At 47.8% G+C, this 13,886-nt stretch overlaps 2 protein-coding genes across 3 annotated transcripts in view; both read right to left on the bottom strand.

The window, feature by feature from the left end:
- CWF19L2 (CWF19 like cell cycle control factor 2) overlaps positions 1-8,274 on the bottom strand; it is a 60,937-nt gene extending 52,663 nt beyond the window's left edge. For both annotated transcript variants that reach the window (XM_056115007.1, XM_056115006.1), the window contains exons 1-5: positions 8,153-8,274; positions 6,087-6,197; positions 5,323-5,442; positions 4,508-4,618; positions 3,532-3,651 (exon numbers count right to left, since the gene is read on the bottom strand). In XM_056115007.1, the coding sequence (XP_055970982.1) occupies positions 3,532-3,651; positions 4,508-4,618; positions 5,323-5,442; positions 6,087-6,197; positions 8,153-8,245 (555 nt within the window). In that variant the 5' untranslated portion in view covers positions 8,246-8,274. The remainder of the gene's footprint in view (positions 1-3,531; positions 3,652-4,507; positions 4,619-5,322; positions 5,443-6,086; positions 6,198-8,152) is intronic.
- A 2,969-nt stretch (positions 8,275-11,243) lies between these two features.
- ALKBH8 (alkB homolog 8, tRNA methyltransferase) overlaps positions 11,244-13,886 on the bottom strand; it is a 37,031-nt gene continuing 34,388 nt past the window's right edge. Inside the window, exons 11-12 of the mRNA XM_056115100.1 lie at positions 13,068-13,217; positions 11,244-11,909 (exon numbers count right to left, since the gene is read on the bottom strand). Of these exons, the coding sequence (XP_055971075.1) occupies positions 11,406-11,909; positions 13,068-13,217 (654 nt within the window). The 3' untranslated portion in view covers positions 11,244-11,405. The remainder of the gene's footprint in view (positions 11,910-13,067; positions 13,218-13,886) is intronic.

A 13,886-nucleotide genomic window follows, 5' to 3' on the forward strand; every position in this document is an offset into this window, starting at 1 on the left:
GTTTATAGTAAATTCTCAACTTGGAGAGCTCAGACTGCCGTCTCAAACCCAAACCCTGTGGAGTCGGAGCGAATAACAAAACTCAATACTGAGCTGAACTACACTCACTCGAGACCCGGGCAGCAAGCTTTACCTTTACGCTGACTCTGAGAACACACTTCCCTGAAGAAAAACGAGTGGCCAGGCGGCACCTGAAAGCACGCTGTCACTTGTTTTCAGGGAAATGTAAATACTAACAATGGATAGCCATCGTACTCTGGCGAGAACTGCAGCGACGAGACTGGAAATGGTCAGCACTGATGGGGATGCTGAGGAAAAGGGCCCCTCACTCACTGTGGGTGGGGAATGTGGGCTGACTCAGGGTGGATATTCCTCACAAGACTAAGAACTAAGACCAGGGAAAGAATACGGGGTGAAGGCACTTGCCTTGCACGCAGCTGACCCTGTTTGATCCCAAGCACAGTAAATGGTCCCCATAAGCACCACCAGGAATGATCCCTGAGCACAAAACAGGAGTAGTCCCTGAACACTGCCAGGTATGCGTCCCCCCACAAAAAAAAAATAAAAATAAAAATAAAAAGAATAATGATTAGTACTTCCTTATACCCTACCCCCCAAACATAAAGACACTGTTTCAAAAAGACATATGCTGGGGGTATGGTGCCGCCAGCAGGTCAATCTGTACCTGTGAGGTGAGTGCATCAGCAGCCTGTTGGCAACGTCAGACTTTCAGATACCCCCAAATTGCTGCTGTGCCTTTGGCCAGACCCCAAAAACTTGGGGCAAAGTTAACCAAGATAGTAAACGGCCAAAAGTTAGGTATGTGGAAGACACACCCACAAACGACCTCCAGCTCAGCTATATAATTGGAGGCATGGCCTCTCTGGTTCCTGATCGAACTGCTTAATGGCCATGATCCCAGAGTCTCAGAAACGAATCTCGGAACCCAAAGGCTTTTGGCAGAAATGCGTCCTGTTCCTGCAGTAGGTTACTGACGCTGAGCCACTCCAGGTGGAAATGGGTTTCATGCCTTGGCCTGTTCCCCCTGGCTGCCTGGTGACCACCATCCTCCAGAGGCCACTGGACAGTCAGGTTTGGGCCTGCAGTGATGAGACACAAGAGGCCTCACCACATGGGGGTGGAGCCGACTCTTTCTCCCCATCCCAACGAGACCCTGAGTTGCTGCCTATAAATGGTCTCCCTGGCTCCTGATCAAGCTGATTAATAGCCATGATACTGGAGACTAAGAAACAAATCTTGAAACTCAGCAGCTTTTGGCAGAAATGCATCTGGACTGCATACAAGGTGGCCGCCAGCTCAAAGCTTATTGGAAAGCCAGGTATGAGCTGGGGTGATGGGGCAACTGCAGTCTCATGGGAAGGGGGGCGGTACCGGCTCGTCCTTCACACCCTACCAAGGTCACGAGTTGACCCCCACAAGCAGCTCTCTGGCACGGCCATGGCTCCAGAGGCCAATGGACTTAATCCAGAGCCCGAAAGCTTGCAGCAGAAAAGTGAATGGACCATGCGTTAAACTACGGCACCATGCCTCCCCAGGAGGGAAAGGGTGTTGCTCCCTTCCACCTTCCCGCCCCTGGCAGCAAGGTGGCCACCACCTCAGAGCGTATTGGAAAGCCAGGTATGAGCCGGTGGTAACGAGGCAACTGGAGTCTCATGGGAAGGAAGGCAGTACTGGCTCGTCCTTCATGCCCTACCGAGGTCACGAGCTGCCCCCCACAAGCGGCTCTCTGGCATGGTCATGGCTCCAGAGGCAAAAGGACTTAATCCAGAGCCCGGAAGCTTGCGGCAGAAAAATGAATGGACCATGCATTAAACTACGGTGCCATGCCTCCCCAGGAGGGAAAGGGTGTTGCTCCCTTCCACCTTTTCCCCCCATGGCAGCAAGGTGGCCGCTGCCTCAGAGCTTATAGGAAAGCCAGGTATGAGCCGGCGGTGATGGGGCAACTGCAGTCTCATGGGAAGGGGGACGGTACTGGCTCATCCTTCACGCCCTACCAAGGTCATGAGTTGCCCCCCCACAAGTGGCTCTCTGGCACGGCCATGGCTCCAGAGGCCAAAGGACTTAGTCCAGAGCCCAACAGCTTGCAGAAGAAAAGTGAATGGACCATGCATTAAACTATGGCGCCATGCCTCCCCAGGAGGAAAAGGGTGTTGCTCCCTTCTGCCTTTTCCCCCCCTGGCAGCAAGGTGGCTGCTGCCTCAGAGATTATAGGAAAGCCAGGTACGAGCCAACGGTGACAGGGCAACTGCAGTCTCATGGGAAGGGGGTGGTACCGGCACATCCTTCATGCCCTACCAAAGTCATGAGTTGCCCCCCACGAGCGGCTCTCCAGCACAGCCATAACACCAGACACACAGAAACCAATCTCGTAATTATCTGGCTCTTTGCAGAAATCCAAAATTGTGGCCGTGTTACATTATATGATTCTCATAACCAGCTATAGAAAACAAAGTATTTCACAATGACTTTTCAGCAATTCTGATTGTTTGGGGGGAAATTCTAAACAATAATGGTGCATCTCTTGTCGAAATAATGAATGTAATCAATGTAGAGAAGAGTTAAGTAGAAATCATCTGCCTCACAGGCATTAGGAGGGGTGGGAGGGGGGGGTATACTGGGGTTCTTGGTGGTGAAAAATGAGTACTGGTGAAGGGAAAGGTGTTTGATCATTGTATGACCGAGACTTAAACCTGAAAGCTTGGTAGCTTTTCCCACAGTGATTCAATAAATAAATATAAAAAGAAAATAAATAAATAAATAAATAAATAATTGAAGTAGAGTTCATGCCCAATTCAATCAGCTAATCAGTGGCTGAATAAATAGCAGTACTCCTACAAAAAAAAAAAAAAACATACGCACAGCATATGGCAACAACCCAAATGTCCACTGACAGATGACTAGATCTGGGATATGTCAGGGAATATGTCCACAATGGAATACCATGCAGCTGTTCGTGCAACTTGGCTGAAACTGGAGGACACCATGTAATGTGAAGTATGTCAGAAGGTAAGAAGCAAATATCAGATGGTATTATTCCTCTGTGTTGAATAGATAATATTGAATGAGAACAAACTCTTTCATCTTTGACTGCAGAACTGAGATTACCAAGCACTGTTGTGGGGGCAGGGAGGAGAAGAAGAGATGGGACCCAGGTGACCAAGGACAGTGGTGGTGTGGGCACTTTAGGGGTGAGAAGAAGCAGTAACTTTGTTCATCAAAACCATGGCAATTAACAGTACTATAATGTTACCTAAACTAACTTGTTTGAAAAGAATTTATACCTCCTTTTCAAGGTGTTCTCACTTATTTTATTACATACCATTAAAAAATAAAAAATTTAAAAATAAAACTGCATTGTACAGCTCTTAATAACTGATTAAAGTCAAATAAGAAAAAACTGACATTTAATTATTTGTTCAAGCATTTATCGAAAATATCTATAGCATTTCTATACTCAGTTCTCTGTTCAAGTATTTCTGGAAAATACCATGCATTTCTATACCCAGTTACCTGTTCAAGTGCCTGGGCCTTTTCCTGCTCTATTTTCCTTTTAATTTCCTTTCCAGCTTTGAGTGACGACGATGACACAGTCTTAACAGACATAAAATCAACGGTCATCCATTCATCCCTCTGTTAAAAAAAAAAAAAGGTTAACAGATTGACTTTGATCTGAATGTAAAGAACTGAACCAGAACTCTAACTCACAAGAGCATATGTCCAGCCCAGTACCAGCCAGTACAGGCATTCAAACACTACTCTTTCCACCGTGCTCTCTTCTGCGTGGGCAACATGAAGGGGCATGACCTGCATTCATCAACATATATAAACCATCACCCTCAAACTGTGACATCTGGATGGTGAACACCACGAAGAAGAGCAGGGCGGGAAGTAAGGAGCGAAAATGGGAAAAAAATTTCATGGACTAGTAAAACATAAGTTTAAAAAATTAAAACTATTTATAATAGTATTTTGTATATTTTTAAATATAATTTTACAGATCCAAATTTTTATGAAAATTCTGTCATTGAAACAACCTCAATAGGCCCAGATTTCCAAGACAGTGGGTAGCTGAAATCCAGGGACCCTTGGGCAGCTGAAAGCCAGGAACCAGAGCTCACCTCTCCTAGGGAGCTGCAGGCACATGAAGCATCGCTGCCTATAAGTAAACCAGGAGCATGTGCTTACAAACTTGACTACTGAAGAAATAATATGCCTTTCATTTCACCATGCATCTACCCTTCAAAGCTCACTCTTTTTTTTTTTTTTTTTTGCTTCTGAGCCACAACTGGCAATGCTCAGGGCTTACTTCTGGCTCTGCATGAACTCAGGAATCATTCTTGGCAGTACATGGGGGACAACATGGTATGCCCAAGTGGGCTGCATACAAAGCAAGGGCCCACCCCCCCACCTACCCCCCCACCTTCCATCCTATGGCTCCGTTCCATGTTCATATTTTCTTAATTTATATCTGCATTTAGACGCATACCTGAACATCCTGGTGGTTTTCTTCCTCTGACTTTCCATCTTTTATTTTCCAGGCCTTTTCCTTGGCAGGAGCCTGGGTTGGAACTGCCTCAACCCACTCATCTTCAGAGCTCTAAGGACATTGCAGAGAAAGATTAAATTCTCCAATCTGCAAACTACCTATTAAACATTCTTGTTTTGCTTCTGTATAATTTGGCTTTTTAGGAAGGTTAAATCAACATGGCCGACCCGAGTTCGATTCCTCCACCCCTCTCGGAGAGCCCGGCAAGCTACCGAGAGTATTCGATATGCCAGACACAGTAACAACAAAGTCTCCAATGGAGACGTTACTGGGCCCACTCGAGCAAATCGACGATCAACGGGAGGGCCTTTACCTTTACCTTACCTTTACCTGACTTGTGTGAAAGTATACAGAACTTCTGTGTATGTTCTCATCCATTATTCCCTTTTGGGGAAATCAGAAAGACTTCCCAAGCAGTGCTCAGGAAACACAGGGTCCCTTCAGCTGATTCTATGCTAATTGGCCAGCAGGTGAGTGTCAGGGGCCAGGGTTGGTGCTGCTCAGGCCTGTGGTGCCAGAGACCACCCAGGCTGCCACTGTACAGCTCAGAGGCTCCAGGCCCATCCCAGAAGTACTGGCTGGCATCCAGGGGTGAAGCAGACAATGCCCGGGACCACGTGGTGCAGGGAGCTAGCTGGGATCTGTGGCACACCAGGCATGTGCCTTAGCCTTGCACCATCTCTCGCACCCACGTTATTCTTTGAGATACAACTCTCTGCATGGAGCTATTTTGGTTTGTTCCAGTGCATACTTACTGATGAACTGTCTGTTGATTCATTTTTTTCATGTTTCTGTTTCTTGCTCTTTTTCTTCTTCTCTTTCTTTGCTTTTTTTGAATGTTTGTCTTTTTTCTTCTTTTTCTTCACAGAGTGTTCCTACAAATAATCATTTTGAAGAGGTAGGAAATTTAGTTTAATTTTACTTTTAAGACAAATTATTTGGAGATGGGGAAAAACTGTTCTGAAAAATTAAAGTATTTCATGAAATGTGACAAAGAAGATAGTGAAATAAGTAAGATCTTCAGAGAAATCTCATGCCTCTAGAAGTACTACTAATAAATTATTTAGCTTAAGAGCTCTCATGTGAAAAACATGAGGGAACTTTTAGCTTTATTTGTGAATTTGTTTGAGATTACGTGTTTGTGTGTGTGTGTGTGCGTGTGTGTGTATAGAAAGACGTGTATACAAATGTGTAAATACACATTTTTCTATTATATGAAAAGAACTGGAGCCGGAACAATAGTACAGCAGGTAGGGTGTTTGCCTTGTACACGGCCAACCCAGGTTCGATCCCCAACATCCCATATGGTCCCCCAAGCACCACCAGGAGTAATTCCTGAGTGCAAAGCCAGGAGTAACCCCTGAGCATCGCTGAGAGTGACCCAAAAAGAAAAAAAAAAAGAATTATAGTTATTAGCCCATAAAAATACAAAATAGCATACATTTAAAACTGTGGGGGAAAAAATAAGAATTAAGCATCGCCTGTCTTCAAATCCAAACAAACCATAAACAAAATTCACCTGGGCAAACTGTTCGATCCGCTCATTCACATCAGGAAGCATCCAAGTATCCTCGCCCCGGAGTCGTTTAAGTTCTTTACATCTTTCTTCTTTTTCAAAATTAGCTTTGACCTGGAAAAAATAAAAATTGATCCAAATGGTTTCTCAGAAAGAAAAGAAACAACAAAAAAAGAACAAAAACTTTCCCACTTTTGTAGAGTTCCCTTCACTCTTATGCTCCTTTCCAGGAACGTGCACCAAATCGTATGGATGAAAACAGAAATTAAAAAAAACAAACTCCCTTCTCTTCCACAATACTGATCACTATTGTAAATGGGGACACACACGGCAATTCTTCAGCTGGTTAAGTGCATTTTCCAGGGACAGGCAATGGCAGGAAAGGCAGGTCAGGCCATCCCAACCTTCAGGGACTCTAACTCCATTCTAATCAGATTTCCTTTCCTAGATCTCACATCACACCACTAATCTGTAGTGAAGTCAGCTTTGTCAAAAACTCTGGCACCTTTTCTAGATCTCCCCCTCTCCCGACACTGCTTGTCACCAAAAGGACTTCATTCTCTTTCCCTTTGCCATCCCACTGCTCTGGCCTAGATCTCTGCAACTGGTAGCTAGCTCTCCATGCCTTATATCTGTAATGCAATCTCTTACTTGCCTATATATATATATATATATGCATATATATGCATATATATATATATTTAGGAATAATCATCTTCCTAAAAAAAAAAACACACAAATGAGTCACACTTTACTGTTCTTTCATGAATAGTGAAATAGAGCAAGCTTTTCCTAAAGGTTATTCCAACCCTTTTAAGCCATATTTGGTCCTTCTCAAACTGTACCAAGAGCCCTACTCTTTAGATTTTAATATGTGGCAGTTTACATAAGCCTGCAACCTTGGAAAAGAGACAAGAGCACCCCAGTTCAGTGCGCTGGGTGTGGTCCCGGGGGCTGGTGGTTCCTCATCCCACAAGGCAATGCTAGGTGGAGTAATCGCAGAGTAGCCAAGCACGGCCACAGAGTGGCCCCAGGCCCCCTGAGCACTGCTTGGAGTAAAAGAATTTTCAGATACAATATCACCTACACAAGGGTCAGGAATACCGAGCTTCCTCCTATGGAGAAGTCAGACATTGCCCTTTCTCCAATCACTTCATGTCTGGTTGAGGTCATTCTGCCTTCTCCTTCCTTCTTTTTCTTTTTGTAATTGAATCGCAGTGAGCTACACAGTTACAAAGTTGTTATATATGTTCTATACATTATTTTACATGTCGTTGTTATATGTCATTATATATACTGTTATAATATTCCAATACCTGTCCCTTCACCAGTGTACATTTCCCACCACCAACGTCCCCAGTCTCCTCCCAGTCTCCTCCTTCCTCCCATGGCAAGTCTCTCTTCTCTCTTCTCTCCTCTCCTCTCTGTCTCTCTCTGTCTTATGGATTGCAACACAGATACTGAAAGGTTATCAGGTATATCCCTTTACCTACGTTGAACACACTCAGTTCTCCTTCCTTCTTATCTGCATTTAAACGTGTGTTCAATAAGCGACAGCAACCTCCCCTGGAAGGGGATGGCAGTCAGGGGGGGCCGCGGGATCTCTGCCAGGCTCCTAGCATGTCCAGGTGAGACCAGCGGGCCTGGAATTGGCCACTGAACACCAAAAGCAAATGAAAGACACCCGTTGTTACTTGGGACGTTACTTCCCAAGTACTAAGGCAGCCCCACCCGGTCTGCAAGCCCCGTCCTCCCCGCGATTTCGCGGGCACAGACGTCACTCCCAGCTTGTGCCGGGCTGGGTTTCCTGGGTCTTCCGTTTGGGTCAGGTACTGGTTCGCCTCAAGGCGGGCGGAACGGTGAGACCAGAGTCTCACCAGGGTCGTGGCCGCGGCCCTGAGAGTGCGCCCCGGAGCCCTGACGTTTCTAGCGATGCTGCTAGCATTGTCACGGCCGCTGGCTGCAAGGGCAAAGAAACTGCAGGGAGAGAATCGGGACCCCCGCGAGGATGGCATATGCGGTACTGCGGGGCTCCGTCCGTCCGGACAGCCTCCGGGATTCGGCGGTACCTGGCGCAGCGCCTCCGCCCTGGCGGCCCGAGCCTGCTCCTTCCGCTCCGCGATGCTCCTCTCACTTTCAAACCGGCCGCTGGCGGCCGCCATGCTTATTGTCGTCGTAAAGCAAGGCAGCCGTCAGGCACTCGGGCTACGAGGGTCGTAATAAAATAAACAACGCGCGACTTCCGGCCAGGGGGCGGAGCCGCGCCCCGTCGAGGGAGCATGCGCAGGCCTCGGGGTTCCCAGGGCTCTGGGGTTCCCGGGTTGGATGCTGGAGGGAGCGGCCGCTCGGCTCTTCTACAAAGGCTCGGGCGGATTGACTGCTGGTCTGCATTTACGACGCGCTTTGCGTGATGCTAACGAGGCTTTCCCCCCATCTGTTTCCTCTTGCAGTTATCCAAAGTGAAATCTGTCTCTCCCAAAGTTCCCCACCCAGTTTAGCCAGTGTCCCTATGCTGGAGGCAGCTGGAGGGACGGAGGTCAGGAAGTCCGTGCCAGAGAGTAAGACGTGCAGAATTGCTTTGAAGAATCTCTTTGGGGTTGATTTGGTTTGGTTTGGTTTGGGGCCCATACCCGACCATGCTCAGGGTTTACACCTGGCACCGCGCGCTCAGGAGTGCTCCTGGCTTTTTTTTTTTTCCTTTTTTGCGGGGGTCACACCCTGTGGTCCTCGGGGGTGACCCTGGCTCTGCATTAGGAATAACTCCTGGAGTTCCTGGAGCGCCCAACAAGCCAGTCACTATTGTGCCGGCCCCCTGGCTTATTTTTATATGGTGGGATTTCTTTCTAACTTTTAAGTATAAAAAAAGGTTTTTCAGAGTTCCTTGAAGAGAATGTTCTGTAGCTGCTATTTTCCTGTCACATCCTTCCTCCCCATGATCCATCTGCCTGACCGGTCTTCTCAAATCTGGTTCTCCCTCCACTAGGATTAAGACAAAACTGGATTCTAAGGCTGAGCTGATCCTGAGGGCTCGGCTGGGAGGGAGCTCTGGACTTTCCCGAGTCCACTGTCCTGTCCTGGCTGGCTCCTTGCTTGTATTATTTCCGTCCTCTTCTGAAGATCTACCTGTATGACTCAGGTTCCTACCAGATCAGCAAGAATCCCCATGGTCTGGCTTGGATCCCTTGAAAACTGACACTGAATCATTAAGGCAGAACTGGTTTTCAACTTCTGATCCCAGTGACTGAAGATCCTTGTGCCTCTGTGGAAGCACTGTTCATTTCTCCAAGGCCCTGCTCAGTTATCTGTGCCCTGCACTTGGTAGCACTAGAGTGGAGCCCTCCACCCCAGCAGCTCTGCGGCGCCACTATGTGGCCGGGCAGGTTAGAACCAGGCGTGGCTAAGCCTACAGGGAGCCAGTTTTCAGTATTATGAATAAGGAAAGCAAGAAAACAAGAACTATTTTCTCATGCTTCGTGATTTAAGTAACAATCAACTCTTAATTGCCCGTAGTAACCAGTGCATGTTTCTATAGAGCACTGTCCTAAAGTCACAGATGCTTTGGATCACAGTTATTTTCCCCAGCAGCAGAAGTACTCTGCTAGCTATGCTGTGCGCATGTAATTGGATTAAAATGAGCCTGCTTCCCGGGAGAGCTGTGCCTTATAATCAGAGCAGGAGACATCACAGAAGCCTGGGCCGTGTCAGGAGCCAGTCAGTCTTGGCTTAGACATCCGGACGTCACCTAACAAGATGATCTGGTGGGACTGGAGGGGGAAGAAAGGAATGGGCACAGAATCTGTAGAAGTTATGCTGACCAGACCGGGAGAAAATTCTAGGCAGAAAGGGGGAAAATGAGAAAATACATTAATCCAAAGACAACTTTTGAGGATCAAAAGTTTAAGGAGCAAGCACAGATCTTTGCTTCAGAGAAAATAATTTTATACTAAAATGTTCACTGAAGCTTTGAAGTCTGGGTAAGAGGAGGAAGAGAGGAAGCAGGGAGGGAAGGGTCCTACTTACTGAGGGTTGTCCATGCCAAGAAAGATGAGGAAGAAGGAATGTAATGAACTCTTTCAGCACTTGCAACAGCCCTTCAAGGAAACAGCTTAATGCTTCCGTATCTTATAGGTGGGCAATGCTGAGGGGTGATGTCAGAATCTAAAGTCGTGTCACTTCAACCACAAAATTACTACCTACCATGTACTCTCCACTGCCTTAATAGGAGAAAAGTGTGCTAAGCATAACTTTAATTGAATATGAAGAATGAAAAAGCGTTTCTTACAATGAACGCCCCTGTAAGAACGCTTACAATAAGCGTTTCTTACAGGGGCCACTCCAGCCTCTTTATCTTGGACAAAGATGATCTGAGTACAAAACGGAATTTAGGGGTAGACAGTAGACAACACATTTCAATTTAGGGCCAGTAAAATAGCTCAAAGGGCTGCTAGACGTGATTTGCATGAAGACCCGTGTTCAGTCCCCAAGCACTGCCAGGGTAACCCAGAGCATTGAGCTGGGAGTAGCCCCCAAGAACCACTAGGTCAAATCTATTCAGATTCATATTTTGATCCCTACTTTAGTCCAGTCCTGGTTTGCTTAGAAGAACAACTGCTAGAGGTCAAAATTATGACCTGGGCCTGGGTATCTCCTGAAACCTGAGATATAGTTGGAAAGAGTTACAGCAGAAGTAACCATTCTTTTCTATTAGGACGTACAAGTGCCAGCCAGGAGCCCAAAGCCCAGCTGCCTGGGAAGGAGTCGGGGGACCCAGTGCGCCTCCTCAGACAGGTGACAGCAGTCTCCTTTGAGAAAAACTGCTCTGAGGGATGCTGCACCATGAGATGGCAAGTGGCCATGTTGAGGGCATCTGGCCCACGGAAGAATGGTGCTTTCCACAAGAGCGTTGATTTTATCTAAAAGTAAAACCCTTCCATCATTTTGTTGTTTGGTTGTTAGCATTTGAGCCACACCTGGCAGTGCTCAGGGGCCACTCCAGGCCTGGTGCTTGAACCATTTAGTGGCAGGAAACAAACCCAGGCCTCCAGCCCCAAAGAAGGAACTCCAGCCTTTGTGCTGACATCTTAGTGGCCCACTAGTCTTGAAGAACCAAACGGCACATTTCTTCCCTGTAAGTGATATATTAATAGCCACAGGCAAACCTTTTTGTTTGGTTTTGTTCGGGGGCTGGGAGCCACACCCAGTTGCACTCTGGGATTGCTCCTGACTCTGTGCTCAGGGCTCACTCTGGCAGTGCTCAGAGGGCCACAGGTGGTGTGGGGGATTCCAACGAGGATTCGCCCCAGGCCTGGCCCCGCACCCTCGTCAGTGCTTCTGCAGCACCACGCACCAGTTCCCCTGGTCGTAGTAGCTCCGCAGAAGGCTGGCGTCATGCAGAGCCCGACAGGCACCTTCCAGCTCACCCTCCCGGAACACGTGGTAGAAGCGATGGAGCACTGGCCCCGGGGATCCGGGTGCCGCGAACCCCGAGTCTTTGCCGGAGCTTCCCTTGAGGTGCCAGGGAACCAGCAGGTCTTGGGAATGGAAGGAGGTCCTATTCATGTGGACTGGCAGTCTGGGGGGCATGGCCATCCTGGCGGGGCCGCTGTCCGAGGGCTCAGAGCAGGTTGGGTGCCCCTTGTCCACCCCAGTTGCCTGTTCCGAGGCACCATCTTGGGGCCTCTCTTCTCCAAGGCCAGCTCCACTTCCTTTTAGATACTTGGACTTCTTACTGTCGTGCTCTTGTTCCATTGCCCAGACAGACACCAGTGCTGTCCCCCGAGGTCTCAGCAGTCGGACAAGCTCCTGAAGAGCCGCCACTCTCCTCTCCTAGGACAAGAGGAAAAGGTGGTGACAGCCACTGGGCAGAGAAGCAGGAAAAGACAATTGGGCAGGGCTGCTGGATGCCCTGGGAAATCTCAGGTAAAGGAAAAGAGGAAAAAAGGAGAGCAGAGGGCCAGAGGGATGGTACGTTGGATAGGCACATGCTTTGCACATGGCTGAGCCGTGTTGTATTCCTGACACCCCATATGGTCCCCTGAGCCCCACCAGGAGTGATTCTGGAATGCAGAGCCAGGAAGTAAACCCTGAGAATCACTTGGTGTGGCCCAAAAACCCAAAAATAAAGAATAAATTAAAACAACATTGGAAAAAAAAAGGAAGCAGAGGGCCAGAGAGATGGTACAGTGGTTAGGGACCTTGCCTTGGATACGGCCAATGGAGGTTCAATCCTGGGCACCTTATATGGTTCCCCAAACCGCAACAGGAAACAGCAGAGTCAGGAATAAGCCCTGAGCACTGCCAAGTGTGGCTCAATAACTTAGTGGGGGTGTGGATGAAGGCACTTCCGGTTTACTATCTCTTCCCACACTACCCCAACATATTGATTATAAATTCATTTACATATCTTGATTATATTTGTTATTTGACTATCTGGGCTAGAGCGATAGCACAGCGGTAGAGCATTTGCCTTACAAGCAGCCAACATGGCCAACCCGAGTTCAATTCCTCCTCCCCTCTTGGTGAACCCAGCAAGCTACCGAGAGTATCTCGCCCGCACGGCAGAGCCTGGCAAGCTCCCCATGATGTATTCGATATGCCAAACACAGTAACAACAAGTCTCACGATGGAGACGTTACTGGGCCCGCTTGAAAAAATTCGATGAACAACGGGAGGACCGTGACCGTGATCTGACTATCTACACCCCCTCTTAAAAACTGGGGCACACTGTATGATAGCAAAAGAGAATGGAAAGAAAAGAGGTAAAATAAGGATCAAATCAGTAAAATTCATGAATATTTCCAGCATTCTAGATTCACAATCTTGTGCCTTTTTTTTTGGTTTGCTTTTTGTTCCGTTTTGGGGCCACACCTGGTGGGTTCACTCCCAGCCATGCCAGGGATCGTGCCCACGGCCTCAGGCACGCTCGGCAAGGAGCCACACCCCCAGCCCTTTCGCTCCAGATTCTGGGAGACAGGGCACACTTACTGCGGTCGCCAAGTGGTGAATAACGGCAATGGAGATGCAGGCGTCACAAGAGCCACTGCGGATCGGCACTGCCAGCGCGTCACAGACAAAGGCCTGGAACTGCCTCTCTCTACAGATGTCCACAAGACGGTGACTGCGATCACAGCCGATCTAGAACCAACAAAGGAGTTCAGGATGTCTTGTTCACCCATTGTGAGCAATGACAAGCATACCATAGGGGATAGAGCCCGTATTTGTGGTGAAGAGATCAGACATGATGATGTAACCCTCTCTCACAACCAGAACAACATCAGAATTCTGATTTACTGGACAGCATTTGTTACTTTACTCAAAACAGTGAACAGAAATGAAGCTTCTAGAATAAAAACGATTTTGGGAGAAAAGGGAAGTTCCAGCCATCATTTGATTGATCACACTGAATCATTTTTGGAATATGACACACTTAAAAAAGAAATCAGAGGCTGGGGCACAGGCCTTGTATGCAGAATGCCTGACTTTAAGTCCCAACACCCCTGACTTCAGCAAAAAAAGTGCCCAGAGCAACAGGACAGAGGGGGAGGGCTCTGGGCTTGCACGCAGACTACCTGCATCCCATATGCTCCCCTACCCCCTGAGCCCTGCCATGAGTATCCCTGATTGCAGTGTCAGGAGTTACCCCTTAGTATCACCGATGTGAACATCCACTTCTCACCCCGGTCCAAAAAAAAAAGAAATTTTCAGGAAAGAGAGTGAAGAGTGAATGGGGTTGACACCCAAGGACAGTAGAGACAAGGGCCAGAAATATTGCTCCATAGTTGGAAGCCTGCATCATGAACTGGG

The sequence above is a fragment of the Sorex fumeus genome, unplaced genomic scaffold (genome assembly GCF_029834395.1).
Source record: "Sorex fumeus unplaced genomic scaffold, SorFum_2.1 ptg000028l, whole genome shotgun sequence".
Lineage (NCBI taxonomy): Eukaryota > Metazoa > Chordata > Mammalia > Eulipotyphla > Soricidae > Sorex > Sorex fumeus.